Raw genomic sequence first — 23,229 nt, 5'->3', positions numbered from 1 at the left:
TAGTACAAGAAAGGCTAGAAAGCAGATCATAATGGAGGAGAAAGATTAATTACACAAGTAGTTTTATCTCAAATTGTCAATGTAAAAATTGTACAAGAACTCTGTTTTTTTAAAACATGCATTTTCTTATCATCTACCAAGTACCTGTCTACTTTGTATAGCAGAAATATTACATTGTGTTCAGAGCATAAGACAAAACTATTAGAAAGAATGAACTTTGATATCCTCAAGCCTACACTCTTCGCTCTTCCAACCAATCAATTTTAGAGACTTCCAATTGAGAAATAGTAAAATAAAAGAAAAACAAAACAGAGCATTTGAGTTAGTTCCAAGGCCGGGTAAGAAAGGCAAGCATTAAAAAGGGTTGTTTTCAGACTAAGCTAGCCTGATCGCTGAAATCAGATTAGCAACTGCCTGTTACTTGGTTTTGAACATTCTGTTCTATTCGTAACAGCCGTGACAGCAGACAGTACGGTATGTCATGCAAAAACCCAATTAGGCCTGACTAAATGGAAGCCATTAAATGTTCCCTGTTGTCTAAAGAAAGAGGAAAATAGAGCTAGAATCAGCTTTATACTGGATTCTGAATAGAGAGTTCAAATCATGCAAGCTCAGTAAGCTCAGTCAGCTGAGTACAATATTATATTCTACTCTCAGCTGATTGCATTCCACTTAGCTTTTCAATGTTTTCCAAACTTCGATGGCTACTGAATTAGTAACTCTTGTGTGAAGGCAACAAATTCAAGAAACTGAGGGTTATCATTATCAACAGACTGAAAGTGAATCTGAACTGTTTCTTCCTTTCAATTCTTTCTTACAGAAGAGCAATATGGCTTTTCCAAGTAGCTTAATACCTTCTTCTTACAACAGCAACTTACTAAGATAAAATAATCTGTATTTACTTTACCTTTTCCATTTTTTAAAAGACTTACTGGTAAGTATGTCCGCATTTTACAGAAGGAAGACTGCTATGGAGGAGGTGGGGAACACAAACAGCTTAAAGTATTTTGATATATAGTGTGTGATCCTAGATTTTGAGCTTGACTGCTTAGACACACTGGTAAGATTCATTGCAAGTGAATCTTGATTTGATTGTGCTAAGCACCAGAAATACCAGCATGGCTCTTCAGTTCTGATCACTTATTTCAACAGCATCCATAAGAAATTGTGGTTCTGCCAAAGGAAGCTGCTACCACTCTGTCATGCAGTGCGAAGTGATATGACAATGAACAAGCCAATATGAAGAGAAAGAAAGTGTGTTAACAGCTGGAAACTCATTACAGGCAAATGTTTCTAAACAAGAGCCCTGGATTTGTGTTGCAGGGAGTCAGGAAATCACGCTTTGCCCTGAGAGACCTTTAGCAAATTACTTCCCCTCTGTGTGCCTGGATCTTGTTTATGTATGAAGTGGCCGCCATACAGCATCTTTTGTAAAGGCACAAAGATCAACTACTGAAAAATCACTATACATGATCTACAAATTAATCATCCTTTAATGGAGGAAACAGGTTTCTATATTTATCTTTTCCATGAAAGGACAAGGGAAAATTGAACAAATCAGTTAAAAAATTGCTGCAGACAGCAATTTGACAAAGCAGGTAAACACTTGAGAGTAGCAAGATACAGTAAGACACTTTCCTGCAACATTTTAAAGATTTTTTTTTTTTAAAATATCCACGGCATTTTACAATGAAGACAACATTTCTGTCATCAAATTTTACATCTGCCACGGCAGCTACGTAAAACGGAAACATTCCTGTGTGATTCTAGTCTGTGTTTGTACCGGGAGTTAATATACATCAAATAAGCTTACATTGCTGATCAAAAGTAATAGGTGAACAGAAGTGGAATACATGCACATACCTTGAATTTTTGGACTCTCTGTTTTGAATCTTCCAGTTGTTGCTGTAGAGAACTCACTATTTCTTTATACTTTGTATACCTTTCCTCAATCATCTCCCTTCGGCAATGGGACTCCTAGAAATGCATTGAAAGATCTAAATGATTCTGAAATGTGAAAAGCTGTTAATAAATGTTGGCTGGATACTATAAACACATGTATCACCAAGGATTTTCAATACAGTAAGAGTGAATTAATTACTAACTTTCAGAAGTTGAAGTGCAGGGGCCACATGAAAGCATAACATTCTGTACAGAAAAGTAACATTAAGATGAGAATAGGTTAAAATGTGAACAGCCTCATCCTTAATCGGTGAATGACTTCTTGTACAACTACCACACAACTTTTGAGGTGTTACCAAAGATTTACTTTTTCTTTCCTTCTCTCTTCCTATGAAAACATTGAGGGAAGGACTAGCAGTGGAAAGCAATGGATGGCCTTGAAATACTTCATTCATGCGTACCACTTCAGAGTAAAATATGCTATTGTACAAAAAAAAAGCAGTGTACTATTTTCAAATAGAAGACTTAATGAAACTCCAAACCAGCATCATTCTCACAGGTAGGGTATAAAGATTAGCTCTCTTGAATAATAAATGGAAAAATTATAAATTAATATTAAACAATACACAGTTGCTGGCAGAGACTTATCTTAAGAAAACAGTCTTTAAAAAACTTATCTTCATCAGGGGGATGGACAGAGCTCAAATTAAAGCAAACGATCTGGGTTCCAATCTCAGGAATGCTGGCTAAGTGATAATTACAGCAAACCAGAAAATTACAGTGTCATTTTGTAGTAACGTTAAGCAAGAGAGTGCAAGTGTGAAGGAGACTGTAGAATCCCCACATTCGAGCTTCTGCTTTGCCTAGCTGAGAACAGATTTTTTTTCTTTAGCAGTCTGGAACCATTGGAAACAGAAGGCAAATGTCAACCTCTGTGAAAGCAAAAAGCTCTTCTGGGGATACCTGGAATGTGAAATTAAGACTATACGTCTCAACAATGTTTTCCTTAAAAACCCCCAAACACTTCAATCAGCATTTGTGTTCCAACCTCTGTTGATGATAGCAATAAAATAGTCATTAAAAAATGCTTGTTTGGAACATTGTTTATTCTAAGTGTTCTTGCACGAGGTCATATGTTAAAAATTGTACACTATCTCAGTATGAGTAATTCTACATAGCAAATAAAATGCACAACATTATGCATTTGTTGATCTGTGGTTTAATACCAATTTACCACATGGTTCAGCCACATAGCCACTTAAGATCTAATTTGAGGCTTATCACTCTTGACAGTACTCCATCACTACTGTCAATATGTCCCACTATGTCCAAACAAACACATCTTGATTTTACAGTGATACTGGGAAAATAAGTGGCAATTATTTGCATCATGTCAAAACAACAACAACAATCTGTAAAGGTCACCTATTTCCACTCATTACTTTAAATATTGAAATAACTGCACAAATTTATTTCATTACAAAATTTTCATTTTTAACAAGCAATATCAGAATTTGCCACTCAATACAAATATTCTGAAGCAGTAAATAGGACTTGATCTATTATGCCCAGTTGTCAATGTTTGCTTACATTATGGAGCACCTCAGCAGTGCTACTTATTAGGGATAAATTAATAACCTGAAAAAATCTGTAATAACATGAAAAAAACCTCAGTATGTTTTTCTCTACATAATATGTATATATGTGATTTTAAATATCTTATTAACCAATTTATCCATACATTAATTAACCAAAATATTTTAGAATTACTGAAAGAGTCAAATGAATTCTTTCTCACTCCAATATCCTTAAAATCTTCTGACAGGCTCAGTTTCTCAGGAACAGACTCCAGATGGTCTAAAGCTACTCGAGTGCTCTAAAGAACAGAAGATAAAACATAAAAATTAATCAATTCTTTCAGCCATCTCAAACATTAAAAATCTATTACATATATGGAAACATGTTTATAGGTATATATATGTCTGTAAATTAAACAGGTCAACACTAAACAGGCTGTTAAGGAAAAAGGACAAAATAAAGGCAGAGCACAGTTTCCTTAACTTGAATCTCCATGAATAGTTGCCAGTTTATTGAGCAGAAGAATACTTATTTACAATTTTGGAGTTTATGTACCCTTCAGAATGAAATTTTCTTTCACTGCTCTTCAGGGAGTAAAGTACATTTAACAAAAGTATAAATCTATACTCACAATGTTTACATCTTTGCAGTTAAACACAAAAAGGGAATATTTTTTTTTTCTCCAAGTACAGATACATGCAATTAGCACTTAGCTAAATATAGATCAAATTTTGTATTTTTGGTTTAGACATACAGTATGTATTGCTGAAAGATGAATTACCACTCTAGAGAGAGTTGGAATTGGACTCAACAGCAAGATTTCACCTCCACGACAGGGAGAAAAAAAAAATCCAGTTCATAGCATGATGCAAAGTACTGAAGAAAATGAGTATCATGTTTTGGGTTTTGTGCACAGGTGAAGTTAATTTGCTGAAGAGCAAGTAGAAACAGTACTGTTTGTACTTTCTGAACAACAGTTGGTATTTCTTCCACAATTCTATAAATCACACTTTGGATAAGTTTCCAGTAATGTGGTATGCAACCTACCAATAATGGGCTTCATTAACCATACTACTGCCTTGGCAACCAATAAAATTCATCAATCCTGAAGTTAAATATCATTATGCTGTAAAGTCTGTGCAAAGTGAATTAACATGCCCTTAACTACAAAAGCTCTGTTACTAGTCTTGGAAATTCTCTATCTGACCAACATGAAAAACATCCCATTTAGATCCCAGACTTCAAACCTGAAGAGACTAAAACCTTCAGTCACACAAGGATAAGAAAAATCAGTGGGAACCTCTCAGTACAAGCGCAGTCTACTCCAAAAAGCTGTGTTTCATATCACATAATGCTCCCTGACAACCTTCAAAAGCAACCCAATGAGCCAAAACTGTAATAGCATTTTATGCTGGGTAAATAAACCACAAATCATCAGTAGTATTAGTACACAACAAAAATATCCAACCAATGATTAATTCTGAAGGAACTGTCTACAGGCTTCATTGTTACAAAAAAAGTGTACATCCAGGTAAGTTAATCCTCTAGGGAAGAATGTAGCTCATAAGCATACTTCTTTAGTTAAAAATAAATCACATAAAAAGTTACTTAAAAACTGAAAAAAGGAGAAATAGCAATGATATGAACACTCATGTGAGGAGCAGGCAGCTTAGGTAACAATACTGTTTTATTAATATTCTGTTAATAATCTTAATCACATTACAAATAGAACAGATATTATATATTGTATATCAATGTAATAGGCATATTAATAATTCAGTAATAAATTAAATAGCATTATATGCAATATATATTGTATATATATAAAGGAACATAGAAATATTATATATTTACCTATTTATATATCATACATTAATAGCAGTATTATTAAAATTACTATTTATACTGCTACCATGACTGTCTAGTGACCACAAATCTTTTTTCCTACATGCTACTATTAATTATATAGACAAGAAGTTACCTGCACAATGAACTAAACAAGCCATTGCTCCTATAATTTATAAGCAATATTGCAAATTACATTAATGTAATACATGAGAAGCCATCATGTTTTGCTTTGAACCAACCACTTGCTAGTTTAACTACACGGTCTCTCACTCTTACACCATAGGAAAGAGTCTACAACCACCCTCTATTCATTTTCTCTCTGCAGCTTCTCATTTCACAGACCTCTTCCAATCTTTCCCATTCATTTATTTTTCAGGCTGAAGAGTGTACTTGGTTCTTCCTCATATGGAAGAATTTTCATGTCTTTGATTGTTATTATGTCTTGTGTAGCCTCTCTAGTTCTGTGTTTAAGATGGAGACAGGGATTGAGGAGTGGAGAACCAGGACCGAACAGAGTAACCTCAGTACAAACACACCATCAATTTAGAAGCAATAATGTCCTATTGTCTGCTTTTTTCCTAAGAGTTCCAAACATACAGTTTTTAATACTGTAAAAAATATGCTTTCCATAACAAATGAAGGTCAAGTTTCATAAAACAAGGGGATTCATTTGCATCTCACAGGACTGAACTTGTAACCAATATTCAGTCCAAATAAACTAAATAAGGTAGTGGGCACAAGACTGTTTTTTTCTGTAATTGTATGTATGCAAAAATATTATGTATTTAAGAGCATTTCTTCAATTTTCTGCAATTAGGAAAAAAATGTAGTGGCAGTTAATATGCTGGTGATACTAGGGTCTATTTCTATAAAACCACCACTTGGTTTTGCAGATATTTGGGTTCTTTTTACTTCTGAGACTAATGAGGTTCAAACAATATCTCCCGCCTGCTAGGAATAACCTTTTACCCTTAGATTGTATGCTTCACTAAAAACAGTCTCTTTTACCCCACCATTGCATTCTGCAGGAGGATGCAAGATGAAGGAGGAGAAAAATATTTGGTAATTCCCAAATCTGGCCCTTTTTTCAGGATAGTTTCTACTCTTCACGCAGCACAGAAGAGAACAAGAACACCTTCCAGTCAAAGGTGCTAGAACAATAAGAACTCCATTATCATAGGTAAGAGGAAAGAATTTTACAAGAGGTTGGATGAATTGCAGTTTCAAGAACCACAGAAAGAATAGGAAGCCTACAAAATGGGATAAAAGGATTGACGAGCACGGAATGATATTTCAGATTTCAAGATGTACAGGAAGAACTCTTGAAAGTGAAATAGAGTAAAACAAAGATTCTTCAGTCATTTAGTGAGAATAAGAAAATATAAATGAGACAGGGAAAATAGGGATAACTTAGGTATGAACTCAAAATGAGTACTTTGCTTTTCGTTTATACTAACACATTAATTTTGTTAGATTTCCAAAAATGTACAGGAATTATACAAGACTAAATATATGAAGTTATGCCTGAAATACAGGTAAACTACTTCCTGAAATGGGCAGCACTGAGGACACCTGGGTACAAAAAAGTCCTTAATTGCGATGTTGACAGCTGACCATGGCAAATGCTGGAAAAAGCCTGGAAAGAAGAAAGATGAATACTTGTGCTGGCTTCCACTGAATAAAATAGGGCAAATCAGTTTTGCAAAACTCAAAGGCAGAATTAATAAAGGTTATTTCTTCTAACGAGGAAACAGTAATTTCTTCTTTCTTACCTGCTGCATGAGAAAGGAAGGTAAGTAGATTTCACACTTAGCTAGTAATGTTTGGACCAAATCTAAGATTTATTATATTACCTTCATAAGACATCTTGTATTGTAACGTGTAACTTAATTTGCAATCAGGGTTTTCTTATTACTTGCAAAATTCACCAAAGAAGATTTTACAAGAAGAAAGAAAAAATACTTCTCCTGTATTATATCTGGTTCTTTACCAGAAAAGAATTACAGAACCTGCATTTATATATTAAAATTAATATGTAAAATGGATTCTTCATATTTTCAGGATGCAACCAGGCAGATGGTCTACATAATGCATTTAAAATGTTTTTCACAGATTACAGTGTAGAAATGTTTTTATAGCTATAAAATACATTTTTTTTCAAATGCTACTATACATGTCTCCTTGAAAGTAAAAATTGCCAAGAGGTATCTATCAATCTCTAATATTTCCCTCTTATAAGAATCAAGCATTTCACTTTTACTACAGTAAAGCAGCTGTCATTCATATTTCATGCTTCATTTACAGCAGCCTTATATTCAACAAAGCATTAATTTTCCACTCCATTAATTTATGATGAGATGTGATGTTTGCTGCTTCTTCCCAGAGTAGCCCCTGTTACTGGTCTGCATGTGTGTTTCTAAGTCTGGGAAATACATAAGAGATAGCAGACCCTAAGCAATCCAAAGTTAACTGTATGTGAAACAAAATACTGAATCCTAACGTTCAGCAGTCATCGCAGTGTCACACAGATCTGATGGACACATGCCCACAACGCTTTTTACTTTGAACACAAAAAACTTCCCTATGCTTTGAGAAATAAAATCCTTCCTCACAGGAAATAACCCCAAAATTGGAATATCCCCCAATCTCTCTTCTTGGTCCAGCAGCAAACGAAATCATAAATATTTTAAGCTTATGGTATATATTACCTGACACATTTTGCTAAAATATTTTGGTTATGAACTGCAGAAAAATATATCTTTGAGATGTCACATAGAGTTGAAATAAAGTTACCTGAGTCACAGGACACATTTCATGTAGTGGCTCCTCAGTATGCTATAAAGTATATGCAATTTACAGCATTTTTTTTTCCAACTACAGAAACTTTTGCTTTTTTCCCCCCTATTTTAACAAACAAGACCTGTGGTCTGCATAAAAGGAACTCAGGCCCTTAGTGTAAGTCCATGCCTTAAGCCATCACATTTTTCAATTCTTTCTCTAAATTGCAATGCCAAGACCTCATTCAACATTGTCTGTAAATGGTGTTAAGGAAGATGCTCATGATCTGTTCTCCCAAACTGTGTCCTAAATGTATCCCCTTTACTTCACATTGTTTTTGTGGAAACAAACAAACAAACAAATGCCTCAGCTAGTCCTCATTAGTTACATTACGAAATGTAATCTTGAAAGCAGAAGACGAGCCTTTGAGTTATGTGCGTACTCAGTCCTTGGTTTTTTGGTTTCATCAATAACCATGTTGATAAAGGATGATATAGGCTACTTGGATTTCTGAAAATTTTGTGTGTGAAGTTGGGTTTAAATTTTAGGAATCTAAAAAAAAAATTATGGGCTCCAAGCTAACAGTTACTGCTCAGGAAGTAGACCATGAGGTAATGACACATATTTCCAAGAACTTGCTAACTCAGTGCTCACTGAGCACTGCTGCAGACCTCTATTTCAGAACCGAAATAGGGAAAGGTCAGAGAAGAGCAAAAAGAACGACCAAAGCCACGGAGCGCTGTTTCCATATACGAAAAGATTAAATACAATGACTCAAAAAACTAGGACTCTTCAGCCAGGAAGACAGATGCCTGAGGGGAGAAATGACTAATTTGCATAAAATCAGAAGTCACAAAGATAGAAAAGTTTACATGGGTTTAGGCAGAAAACTGGGCAAGTTCATGAACGAGAAAGACCATGGAAGGGTTCCAAATTCAGAGAAACTACATCTGGGTCTGGAAGTCTCTGAGCTTTGAATGGCTGGAATCAGAATGAATGAGTGGGAAACAAAATATACGTCAGTTCTGTTCATACACTCTTCCCTAAGCATTTTATTTTGGCCATTGTTGCAATGTCTAGGCTAGACTGACCTTTGGTCTTAAGCAGAACAGTTTCTTTTATAGTCTAAAATTCTCACAGTCTTCTGAGCAGTTGGCGAAGTGATTTGAATAGGATAACTCTCATGCTAACATTTTATGAAAAAAGCACACATTTCCGTCCCTGAAAAAGAATGAAAAGAATGGCAGTTGTGTGCAAATAAAAACAGAAAAAGAAAAAAGCCAAGTTTGTTAGGGGAAATTCAATAAAGAAGGAGGCAACAAAAGAACACGCTGAAGAATGGGAGGGGAGGGTGATGGAAGAGCTTTTAGTTGGCCCACAGAACTAGCCTGGTAATTTAATGAAATGCACAGCAACCTCCTAAACATGGATCAAATGCCATATTTTTATCATTAATGACTACACTCTATTCTATTAAAAGAGATTGATTTAGCTGCACAGATAAAATGCAATGAAGGATGTTAGAAGCACCTGACACAGAGGGCAATTAAGTACTGTTAACTTTTTTCCCAGAAATCGGAAAGCTGTATGCCATAATGCATACAAATAATCCTAAAGAGAGCAATCACATCTGTCTGCTCATTGTTTAAAAGGGAACAGAAGGTTCTGATACAGTGTACTGATGGTACTGATAAGAGGAAGAAACACCAATTGTACTAATTGAAGCAGTATTAATGGCATTTTACTTAAAAACAGTCTCTTCAATAGAGTGCTATTAATCTTGCTGTTTTTAAAATAAAGATTATTTACTTTGAAAAGGGGCGTTCTATGTTTTCACAGAGAATGATACAACAAATTACTCATTTTCCATGACTTCATACAAACACTTTGATGTTTAAACTGCATGTGAACAGTTAATCTTCTTATATTGATGTATTCTTGGTGATAGACAGTTTCATGCTGTCTCAAGGGACAGATCTAAATCAAAATCAGATACGCATTTTATTTTCAGTCTCAAAGCTGCAATGCTAAATGCAAATAAATCAAAGCAGGTTTGTATACAGTCCTCCTAAAGTTTGCCTTTATAGTTGATATATTGAAAACAGAAACATAAACCAGAAGCCAAACTTCATTGACTTTCAGGTACAGTGATCCTTTCTTTTCTGAGGTAGGTAAAAACAAATGGCTATCTGTAATGCACAGATATTTTTGAAAATTAGAGTTGACTTAAGTACCAGTTAGCTAATCCCCAAAGAATACTCATAAAAAAATTAAATGCGACTGTAATTTTAAATGACTGCAATAGATGTGAGCAGACAGTTACTCACAATTCAGATGAACGATGTAGTGTTAAAGGTGACCTACAATGACTTATTTTTAAATGGCCTTAGCATGTTGAATACTGAAACAGCAAGAATATGATGCACCCAGCACATACAAAGGTATCCTTTGCTTTCTCTGTTAACATCTGTAAAACTATGCATTGTCAGCTTCTATCTCCAGCACTAGACTGATCCATCATACACTTCTTTTAATCAGGGTGTGGCTATACTGAAGAGGCCTGAGGTTCTCTGACTTTCACATGCCAGGCAAAATCCACGATACCTGTGACACCCTGTGATGCAGTCCATCATATGTATAGAGGGAACTTTAAGAGAAAACAAAAAATGTATTTTGTATCTTCATATTCCATGTATACCATTACTCCAATTATACCACTGTTTGATGATTTCAGCACATCAAGAAATCAATTTACCTTTACAAAGATAGGCAACACATAAATGTATCAAGTTACACAACATGCAAGTTCAGGGTTTTTTTTTCTATACTACATTGTTTCATCAACATTTAACTAGTAAGACTTTTTTTTCAACAAAAAGTATACTTATACTAATGAAAAACAAGAGACCTTTGTTAACAAAGCATTGTAAATGTCAAACTAGCTGAACTTTTCATTTAGACTCCAGATGTTTTTGCATGGAGTGGGTGGACCACATTTCAATTAAGAGGGCTTCATGGATGCTTCCTTTCCTGTTTGCAAAGACACGGACCATTTCTTTTCTCGTCCATGAGCATACAACATCTCTGTGGTAACTACAGGAATTTTTTATACGGAAAAATATTAGGAAAGTATTTCGTGAATTTTTAGTCGTTTGATGCATATGAACAGCTGGAAATGTGGAGGAGGCAGTGCAGTTCTTTGGCAAGCCAGTTCTCTGTGAATCATCAACTAGTGCTCCAAGTACTACTGGGGATCCACAGGACTAATTTTTGAGAATCTAATCTTTATCATTTAAGATTTTCAAAGACATCCAGATACTGGAAATTAAAAGAAATGTAACACAAGAGACAGAGTGTGTAAAGTAAAGCAGTGTTAGTGGGCACACACTCATGAGTGCTATCTTCAACTTTCTGGAGCTTTGCAGGCTAAAAATCTTTACATGTAATTTATGATAATGTTTTGTATGCTAACAGTATTTCACCAAGCCTTCCAGAAAACATCACAAAACTTTAAGTAACACAGCCTTCCTTCAGTTTTACAGCTGATAAAAGTTTAAATACAAAGAGAAGTGATTTAACCAAGGACACACAGCAAATCAGTGTCAGAGTAGGAAAAAGAATTAGGAATTTGGCGTATCGGTTTCCCCATTTTAATCAAAATATGCACGACAATAGGAAAAAAAAATATCTATGGCAGCATCAATATGTCTGTGTTCCTAAGGTTATAACTTGATCAAATGTACAACATTTTAATCTAAAATGAAGGATCTAGCAGCATATTAGAAACATTTTAGTTAATAGCCCAAGGTCAAACAAAATTTATCTTGTTTTGTGATATATAAACCAAACAAAAATGCATGCTATGCCTATTTATGTCTTATCATTTATAAGCATCATATATTCTGTGAAAGCACTCATAGATACACATTCTACAGATGAAAGGCCAACATTTCTAAAGTGAATCCTATGGATGAAGCACATCAGATCTCTCTTTAAAATTATATTTACATACATACATAATATGTTCAAAAAATGAAAGGGAAGGCCACTGTATTTTAATACTCCTAGTTAAACTAAGAACTTAAGATTAAAAAAAAAATAGATTTATCCTGAGATTTTTACTTGCTCGAATGGAAAAGAGATTTTGGTTTATTAAAATCTGGCAAAAACATTCAATATGTGGAAGACATCTTCACAATACTGAAAGGAGCTTTCTAGTTAGAGAATGTAAGGGTTGCACGAGAAGAAGTGTTGCCAGCAGGTAAAGGGCAGTGACCATTCCCCTCTAGTCAGCCCTGGTGAGACGCACCTGTAGTGCTGGGTGCAGTTCTGGGTTCCCCAGTACAAAAGAGACATACTGGATACAGGTCAGCAGAGGGTAACCAACATTCTTTACAGGACTGGAGCATCTCTCCCATGAGAAAAGGCTGAGAGAGCTGGGACTGTTTAGCTTGGAGAAGAAAAAGCTTGGGAAGATCTCATCAACGGGTACAAATACCTGAAGGGAGAGGGTAAAGAAGAGGGAACCAGGCTCCTTTCAGTGGTGCCCAGTGCCAGGACAAGAGGCAATGGGCACCAACTGAAACACAGGAGTTTCTGTCTGAACATAAGAAACACTTTTTCACTGTGAGGGTGGCTGGCACAGGTTGCCCAGGGAGGCTGTGGAGTCTCCATCCTTGTAAATATTCAAACGCCACATGGACACGGTCCTGGGGAACTGGTTCTGGGTGACCCTGCTTGAGCAGGGGGTTGGACCGGATGACAGAAGTTACTTGGTGGGAGTGAGCAGAGGAAAGACTTAGGGAACTTTGGGAAAGTTCTCCACCCCTAGCGAAGGGACATGATACACTGGCTCAGCCATGAAAGGAAAGGAAAAGGCGAGGCAGGACGGAGGATCTCGGACTGTTGCTCCTTTCCCAGTTGTTTTTATATGATCAAAGAACAGCTGGGGGGACCAGAAGGCCTTTGATGTAATGGTAGTTTTTGCCAGACACTACAGAAGCAAATTAAGGGGAGAAGGAAGTATTAACACTCAGATTCAAGGCTTCCTAAACATTCATACTTAAAAAGTACAACAATCACGAAATGGTTACAAGAGCTAACAGCAAAGTTTGCTTATTGATGGAAGGCATATTGAGAAACAGAACCCTGAAATGGATAGTGTCAGACAGTTACACAATCTCTCTCTGAAACGCATTGGGCATTGTCACCCTTCCAATTCTTCTTTTAAAATGGGTGATAAATCAGAAAAACTGACGCAAATTTGTGCCTGCTACTACAGTAGAAGAATCTAATAGCTTTTATATTGCTGAGTGTGTGTGGACAGAAATTTGTTTTACTGGTATTCAAAAACGTTACTGTCATGAACATAAAATACGAGTTACAACAAAATACATAAGTGTTCATACCAAAAAGGAAATTCATATTAAGTAAGAATTTTACAGAATACTTACAGCATTACTGGAGTTAACCTAGATTTATGACATTGTAACAAAAAGCTGAATCGCGTCCAGAAAAGTCTGATTCAAGTATTCTAAGCAAGTGGTAACCTCACTGCTGGGTTCCCTACTGAAAGCAACAAGCTGTCTTATTGATCAAAGGATATAGAATGCATATGTTCACTGGAATCGCTTCAGGCCATGGTTGATTTCAAATTAGATTTCCCAGTCTTCTAAGTCAGATTAGTAGTACTAAGGCAGAGAAATCTGACTTGCATCTTATGCTCCCAAAGAACATGATGTAGTTTACAGAAACCCATTGAAGTCACAAACATGGCATAGTAGGAGCATGTACCTACAAAATACACCCTGATCTCTTTATGAGAATTAGGTACACTTCCCATTGTAGCTATATCTGAGAATACAATACTGACTCTCATACACCTTTTGTCTATAAATAATAGAGAGACAAATCCTCTATGTAAGAACCAAGCTACACTCAAGAATAAACTAAAACACCTTAAAAATAAATCATATCCATTCTAGTAAAACATTGGACTACATAATTGATTACTAAAGTATTCAGGAAAATTACTTGTTAACAGCTATGTAGTAATTGAATTCACATTATTAAACAGTACTAAACAAACAAACAAAAAAATCAAACAAAATCTCTAGGTACTCAAAACCTCTGTTTTGCCTGTACTTGTTATTTCTCTGGCACTTCTCATGAGTTGAAGGATTATTCTGGAATACATCCTGGTTCTTCAGCTCCTTTTCTATCTACTACTGAGTCAAAGTACCCCTGTTCTTCCTTCTAACCTTCCAGCTTCTGCTCCTGCCCTCTGTACCCTGCTGGAGCAAGAAGTGGTGTACCTATCTATTGAATCATACTGTAGGACTGATCTGATTGAAGATAAAGAGCTAAAAAATCCAAAAGCTTCTTGTGATGGGTACTGTTTGTTCTCAGGTTCCTTAAGGGAGTGACCAGATCAGGTGTCATGCCCTGGTAATACAGCACTTTCCTTGAGAATCACATTAGTTGGATAAGGAAAAAGAAGATTCAAGAAACTGTTGGGTCAAGCGGACAGGATGAGTAATGGGTAGGAGATGGAGCTTCCAGCTCAAGCAGACTGCTGAGAGGAGAAGGAGTTGCAATTCACAAATTCACTGAGTTTGATTAAGGTAGGCCTGGAAGGTTTATTCACCCAGAGCTCTGAAAAGAAGCTGCTTGGCTTCTGTCACATTTCTTTCACAATTATTTTTTTGCTTAAGATGCCAAGTTCATCACATGGTTACTATAACAATTTTACTGGCAAGTGCAGGAGGCAGAAATGAGTAGATTGTAGACAAAGGGTAAGGGCTTCTCTATCATAGCTCATCCTGACACATTCAGACCACATAAGTATTCCTCTGTGTGTATTTTCTTTTTAAGATCACTGAAGGGGAGGAGGAGAGAGGGAGAGAGAGAATGCTATCATCCTCAGAACTGAAACAGAGATACAAAGGTCAAACCCACTTATTATTTTAAAGTATTCACACAATCAGCTATCTAACATCTGACTTTTGAGTCTACCTAGTGATATATTTAGCTGGAACTCCCACAGAATTTACCTATTAGTAAAACTTTGGATTTCTAAAAATCAGGCCTGAAAAGTCACAAAGTCAAATATCCAGAAAATGAGGAACACAAAGTAATTAACAGTCTGTGAAAAATTTGGTTTAAGTGATTTGCCTGACATCATAGAGGAACTTCATGGCAAAATTAAATCGAGTGCCTTCGGAGCATTTGACAGCCTTAGTGATGACCATACTTCTCTTGCCTGCAGTCTCAGGGCTTAACATTACACATCTTCCAATACCAGCAATCATGAAAGCAGTGATTGATTTCAAGCTCTAGGATTCAGCATCACAAACTTGCATTCAGGTGTCACCTCCCAACTTGCATTGAGAAAGAAAATTATATTTTACTGATAATAATCCTCTTCTATCTGAACAATAACTTACAAATCTTCCTTCTTAAAGTAGAAGAGATTAAAAGTAGAAAGGCCTCAGAAAAAATAGAAACAAATATTGTCACAAAACATGGACTGAATTTGCATGATGCTGTGCTATTTGCAAGCAATTACCCTCTGCCTGTGTCAGAACGGCTTCTGGGCACAAAAAGGAGAAGGCATTTGGAAGCAGTTTAACTCATGGTTCACTGGAAATGGATGGCAAGTGGTTATGTGCCCGACTGGTTGCCACGTAAGCAAACCATGAGTAAGAGATGCTCCTGAACAGAGCTAATGTCCTGGCAACACTTTACATTCACACAGCACTATGTGAAGTGCCAGGACACAGAACCTGAGCCTTAGCTCCCTACTCCTACGAGGCAGGAGTTCCAACACTGTACTCTGATTTATAAAGGGCCTTTTATTAAAATATCAAATATAGTTTAAATATATTTTTGAAATCTGAAGGTGTTTTCAGAGATGCACAGACAATCAGGAAGGATAAAATAATAATTTGCACAAGCACATTTTAAAAGTTTATATTTGCAGCCTTGATATTGTCTCATTGCTGGTTTTTTTAAGATGGAATTTTCTGCATTTCCAGTCAAAAGAAACTATGAGCCTGATACATACTATTGTGTGACATCTTATTGGACATTCCTATGCAAGGGGAAAGAAGCACGGTTCAGAAACACTAGGGCAAGCCAAGACTCAACCAAGCTATTCCACCTGACAGGCTTACTATAATAGCTTGGTGCATCTGGATAATCCAGCTGCATTCATGGCATGTACATGCATGAAGGAAGACATTTGTCCTTCCAACTTAATATCTCATGAAATGATATTAATTAATCAATTAAAATGGCATTCCTTCATGCTTTTATTTGCAATGATGATATGGGCAGATGAACTGATTCCGTCTGCATCTCCCAGCATAAACATGTACAACGCACCCACAACAGTCACTGGAACGATTAGATCTTTCACATGGACTTTCACCATAGGAAGTGTTATCAGTAGAAAAATAACACCATTTATACAGCTCAAATCTATGACATTTCCCTTCCCAGGGAGGGGACGAGGACTGAACTGTACATAAAAACTACAACATTACACTATATTTCATGTAACTGGTGCTTAAATACAGTAGTAAAAACCTACACAGAAAGATGCAGTATAAAATTATCACATCTTCTCTTAAAAGTGAAGAGACGGTTAAGAACTCAGAACCCCCACCTCTTATTTTAAGTACATAAAAATAATATTTTTCATAACTCAGAAAAATATCAGCAACATCACTGTGATTGGTTTGGAAATGTTTGGAAATGAATTTAAGAGACTTACCACTTCTAAGGCCATAATACGTTCCTAAAAATAAAGTACAAGATGCCATTAGAAGGTAAAGGAATATAAACGCAACATAAGTTGAACAACAACGAAAAGGATTCATTTTGGTTTTCTGCTGGTCATATGTATGAAATTTTGTAAAAATCTCTGAATAGCAACTGTTGCACTTAATTGGAGCTCTGGCCCATTTATCATACTATCTCACAATTTGCTCCAAAGAGAAGAAACTCCCCAGAAACAGCGTAAGAAATAATTTGAAAATATTAACTCGATGATACACTTTTTTCCAATAGTACGATTAGACTTTCAATATTGTTGATTTTACTCTTATGTATTACAAAGTTTGATTTCTTTTTTTGATAATCTGTGACCATAAATCTACTGTGTTTTGGAGTTCATGTCACGTTAGTGTCTCGTTTAGTTTTCTTTTAGGCATTTCCTTAGAAAACTAAAAAGTAAATTCCGTATCATTATTCTGTTATCCAGAAATAGCTCTGAAGAATGTTTTATTAATAACAAGATGACACTAGTCAGAGTCTAATGTCAGATAAAAATAAAATGCAAATAAAATAAGCTTGTGTCAGTTTTAATCCAGCACAATACATAGAGAACCAAGAATTTTAAATTTACCGTATGTATTTTAACTTTCAGTTTCCATTTAAATGTACCTTCAAGAAAAATATTAAGCAAGTAAAATCAATATCATGTAGTCTGGCACTATGTCTTGAATAGGTAGGGTATTTTTGACTAATCTAAGAAAACACAAATTCAAGTGTCTAGGTGAGCCCATATTTACATTATCTGACCATTAAGACATTACAGGAATTCTTACCTTGCTCAAATATTACCTTTGTGAAAATATGAGAGATTTTTTTCATTTTCCTTTCTGGGTGGATTAGACTAAGAATCACTGTACTTCTTCCTGTTCTATCCCTCCCTACCAGGTAAAAACGATTGTAATAATCTGGACTTATTTCTGCAGCACAAAAGACAGACAAATCTGAACTGATTTAACTATTTTGGAAGAAACAGGTACAATAAAAAATTTCTTAGACCAATGGAAGAATTTGGGAGCCAGAAACAGTTCTTGCCATTTGCAAGACTTCACTTGGTTTGTTCAGCCTTCACTTGGTTTGTTCAGCCTGGAGAAGACTGAGGGGAGACCTCATCACAGTCTACAGCTTCCTCACAAGGGGAGGAAGAGGGGTAGGAGGTGAACTCTTCTCTCTAGCGACCAGTAACAGAACTCAAGTGAATGGCAGGAAGACGTGCCAAGGCAGTTTAGGTTGGACATTCGGAAAAGGTTCTTCCCCCAGAGGGTGGTGGAGCACTGGAACAGGCTCCTCAGTGACGTGTCACAGCCTCAAGCCTGACAGTGTTCAAGAAGAGACTGGACAATGCCCTCAGACACATGGTGTGAACTGTGGGGTTGTCCTGTGCAGGGACAGGAGTTGGACTTGATGATCCTTGTGGGTCCCTTCCAACTCAGGACATTCTATGATTCTAAGATTGCAAAAGTATTTTTCTAAGACTAGGTGGAAATGAGTTACAAAGACTCTTCTAGAGTTATTACTGTCATAAAAAACTTTGGAATAATGGTTAAATGAATTTAGTTTTCCTCAGCCACTTAGAATTGCTGCACCTTTGATTACACTTCTAAACCATGGGCAGAAAGTGAGACAATATACTGTAGGAAAAATAACTGCATGAAGTGAGGCTGACAAAAAAATAGCCCCTGGAATAGACTAATTGGTTTTGAACGACGAAGAAGACTGTTCAGCAAAGTATGTACAAGGAAATATCTAAAGGGAAAACAGGAATGCACACATAAACAAATTTGATGGAAATCTAGTACACTATCAAAATACAATTGTTTAAAAAAAATGCTAACATTTTGCCAGTAGTGGATGCCACTAAACTGGCTGATGCTATAACTGCAGATACAGTGGTTCAAAATTCCCTGTGCATAAACTGATGAAAAATAATAAAACAAACATATGAAGATGAAAAAAAAAATGCAATCCTCTTACCATTTTCAGTTACAGGAATCTTTCAAAGTAGCAGGTTTAAAAAAAAAATAGACAAAAATGTTTGGGTTTTTGGTTTGTTTTTTGTTTGGGTGTTGTTTTGGGTTTTTGGGGGTTTTGTTTGTTTGTTTTTAACACAATGGACAATGATCTTATTCCTAAGAGCCGGGAGTCAAAAAATCCCAGATTCACATATCGGATTTCCTACAGATTTATTTCACCTATGGTTTAGCTTCTCATCAGTAAAATTAAGATAATATGAGGTTCTAGAATACTTAACTTTGACTTGTCTATTAAGAAATGTTTGCTCAGCACCTATGCATGGTAGTTGTGGATTCCAACTACAATGTTGCATAAGCAAAAGTTTACCCAATTGCACTAAAAATTTTGCTCAGAAAAGGTAGTGTGCTAAATACTAAAGTTTTTATTCGTTCTTGGAAGCAGGTCTGAGATACAGACTATTTTGGTATACCAGAACAAACTTATAACAAAAACTGTTATGTGAAAAACTCAAAAATATTTATTTTGAGATGTTTGTTCCTCCACAAAATTGCAGTGGCTGTGGCAAACACTCATATTTAAAGACTACAACAATACCCAAACTCATTGCCATAAAAAAGATGGTATTTACACATTTCATGAATTTGTGCACTTCAGACACAAATGTCTTCATTTAAAAAGGACTATTTTGAAGAAAAAAAAAAAAGTCTTAGACTGAGTGTCTTAGTAGGATGATTCCAAGGGTAGAATAAATAGTGTTTTCAAAATGACTCCATGTATTAAATAAGGCACATGATCTAGCTGCCAAATTCGAAAAACTGAATAAACCCTTAAAATATTAGCAGATAATCTTCTGAAGACTTACATGTAATGTATTAGTAAATTTTCCATGGATAATTTATAAATTATCAATATTTTATATTTTCAAATTAAGATTATGTATTTTATACATATATTTAATTTATATTAACATGTCATTAATTCCAAAGCAAATGAAAATTGCTTGCAATGGTTTCCCCAGACAACATCCATACAGTTGAATATTGCGATTATCATGCATAGCATATTATTTCCATGAATGCAATCTTTTGTACCACAGAACAGTTTTCACAAAAATGAAGGTGTAAACCTTATAATCAGTCTTTTTTCTCCCAATGAAGTAAGAAAAGAAGTGAGGTTATATTCTTGGAGCAGCTATGAGAAAGAATGTAGAAAGTGATCTAGACTTCTCACAAACTAAAAATCATTACGATGAGTATGAGTACACACATTAACAACACAAAGCAATCATACATGTAATGAGAACAGAGATATAAACTAGAATATACATAAACCCATATATAACTATATAAGCTCATATATAAACATAAATGTTTGTATAACATAAAAACTCTAGTAAAAAATATGCAATGGGTTCAAAATGAAAAACAAAAATATAGTGATGTCACTCACAGCATCAGCCTCCTGGCTCCCAAAACACCCTGTTTTCAAAGAACCACATATGAAATACTACATATAGTTTCCATCTTGACCACATAATGTGGGACAAGAGTCAGATTCATGTAGAGATGTAGCTATAAAGATTTCCACTGTCTACTTAATGAGGTATTATTTTGTCTTTGCCATGCTAGTTGCAGTCCAGCATATTCCCTAACTCAAGAAACACATGAAAACTACTAACCCACTATTTCTAAGGACAATCCTCATAAAACTTATTTTCTTTCTGTCCTTCGTGGTTTTAAGCTGATGCCATTGTAGAAGCACTAACTGTACTTAATTCAAATTATTTTTAACAAAAGGTGCTCTTTGTCTCCCCTCAAAAAATGAGCAAACTAAAAGCATAATAAAACACCCATCTTTAGCTCTGGGGAACATTCTTGCTACTTGATGCAGAGACATTGCAAAGAACCTCAAGGTATCCCCCAGTCATCATTTGCCCACAGCAATACACTGCTTTCTAACAGAAGATTTCCTCATGTCTCTGGCTTTTCTAAGACTATGGTCAGCATTCATGGCTCAAGTAACAAAAAATAACTCCTTCAGCCACGATAATCTGATTGCTTTCAATTGTCTGTCCACAATCTCTGTCCACTTGTTTCCTGAACATGCTTTACACGTTTAGACTGTAAACAAAATGCATCAAGGATTGACTTACTACATACTCTCTGTATATGTAAGATAGCTATCAAAACAGGACCCCAGTAACCATAGACAAAAAAATAACAACAATCAACATGATCTATTGTCTACTGAACCAAGGACTAATCGAGTAGGACCTAATACCAGGGGAATCCTACCCAAGGACTGTAGGCCTTGGGGGCAAAGAGTACTATTTTATTTGCTAGTGGTCCTTAAATTGACAAACAATTACCTCCTAGCAATCTACTTTAATGAAAGCATTCATACGTTCCCCAACTATACACATGCTTTGTTGAACTCAGGCTCAGAAGAAACAAATATTCCATGTCACCTGGTTACCAAAAGCATGGGACTGCCACTTTCAGCTCCGGGAAGTGCCATACTTAAAGTCTTACTTTCCTTTTACTTCCTAGGTTTTATATATTGAGATGCAACAGCCTGCAGAGATTCAGTCATGATGACACGAGTTGTTTTTTACAACTATTTGCTAGCAAAGTTGTACATATTCAGCCACTGTCAGTTTAGAATACAACAGTACAAGAACAAAGGATCCCAGACTGGGACCATTTTGAAACATATTGACTAAGATAGACATAATACTATCTAGAAAAATAATAGCTGATTTTGCTGAGTACTTGGACAATGCAAGCATAGGCATCTGAAGGAGCAAAAAACTGCTATCAAGCATTTGAATATAAAAATAACAGTCAGAGCAGTACAAGTCACACACTTAACCAAAACCACCAGTTAGGGACGGGCATAAAGCAATTTGATCAGGAACTTGACAGACCATAAGAAATACAGGCAAGCACATATATGCACACAAGTCACTATTATGATGCCACTCTCTGCAGTATAAAATTACTCCTCATTCAATCAGCAGTATCATTAGGACAATTTGTCAACTACAGAGCTCCACATGAAAGCAGATGCAGAATTGCTTCACATGAAAGGAGATCTTTTTACATTGATGTAACTAGATACGCACCTGTGTAAACTGCTTGCGCAGACAAGCTCTCAGCCTTGTTGAACTTGAGCTGCCAGAGAGCTGGGCCAAGATTTTTGTTTCAACAGGAAACAGCTGGATTGGTGTGTTGTGTAACTTTTGGGTCTTGCAACTTGTCTCCTCTTACTGGATCAAGCTGTTTCTACACTAGTGCTTTGATACCTCTAGCCCTCAAAATGCCTTGTATTTATTACATGAGAACAGAAGGCTTATCTTCAAAGAAACTCTTATGGTGAAAACTCAGGTCAATACAATTTCGTTTTCCTTAAAAGCCTTATGTTCATTAATTCCCTCATAAATGGCCTGATTCAAGTACACTTACAGAATGGTGCTTCATTGATACACTCTTCGTGTTGTATCTAAACTTTTTTATATCTATGTTCAGTATTGTTTGTTGCAATTTGCTGTTAAAAATGTCTTTTTTCTTCTGTATTCTGAAGCATACAGTACCCTCCCTAATAACCTCCTGAGCCTCACAATTTAGACATTCCAGCTTGATTTTGCTTTCCCAGCCAATTTTTTTTTTAAAGTAGTACATTTTCTTCGACCATAATGCTAAAATACTATTCCAAAACTGAGCCTAGGATAAATCTTACTTTCTAAGCACAAATTTAAAGTGCTTAGCATAAGCAGCTTTACTGATAGATGCCACAAAATGAGGATTTACCATATTGTATCAAGTCCTACCATGTATTGACTGGTCCCTTCTTCCTCTGGAAGGTGATTACAGACATTTAATATTTCAGAGATTTAAAATACTTAAAATCAGTAAAACTTTCAGTTTTATTGAGATGTACAGGAGAAAACAACACAGCCCAGAAAAGCTAACCCAACAAATAATGTAGAATATAAAGCATTTTTGCAGTTCTGAATGCAGATTTGCACTGCCTCTATTCACATACAGTTTCAGTGAAGCCAGCAGTATGACATAACAGTACAACTTCAGTATATAGTTTGACTTAAAAGCGGCATTCTTTTCACTGATGGACTAAATTTATTGACTCATAGGAGAATGATGACTATTTTAATCTCAAATGTGCAACTTATTTGGTGGGCAGAAACTCAGCAGTAAGTATGACAAGCTATCTGGTCTGTATTTGGCTGCATATATTAATATTTCCAAAGCTGAATTTCAGATACAAGGGAGTTCAGAAAATAGTAATGTTGCAATA

The 23,229-nt window shown here is 35.7% G+C and overlaps 1 protein-coding gene across 1 annotated transcript in view; it reads right to left on the bottom strand.

Moving 5' to 3' along the window:
• Window positions 1-23,229, bottom strand: part of CEP128 (centrosomal protein 128) — a 128,119-nt gene that overhangs the window by 8,550 nt on the left and 96,340 nt on the right. The window contains exons 20-22 of the mRNA XM_065636376.1: window positions 16,883-16,906; window positions 3,701-3,778; window positions 1,864-1,977 (exon numbers count right to left, since the gene is read on the bottom strand). Coding sequence (XP_065492448.1) covers window positions 1,864-1,977; window positions 3,701-3,778; window positions 16,883-16,906 — 216 coding nt within the window. The remainder of the gene's footprint in view (window positions 1-1,863; window positions 1,978-3,700; window positions 3,779-16,882; window positions 16,907-23,229) is intronic.

The sequence above is a fragment of the Caloenas nicobarica genome, chromosome 5, assembly GCF_036013445.1.
Source record: "Caloenas nicobarica isolate bCalNic1 chromosome 5, bCalNic1.hap1, whole genome shotgun sequence".
Taxonomy (NCBI): domain Eukaryota; kingdom Metazoa; phylum Chordata; class Aves; order Columbiformes; family Columbidae; genus Caloenas; species Caloenas nicobarica.
This window is presented reverse-complemented; position numbering and strand designations above follow the sequence as displayed.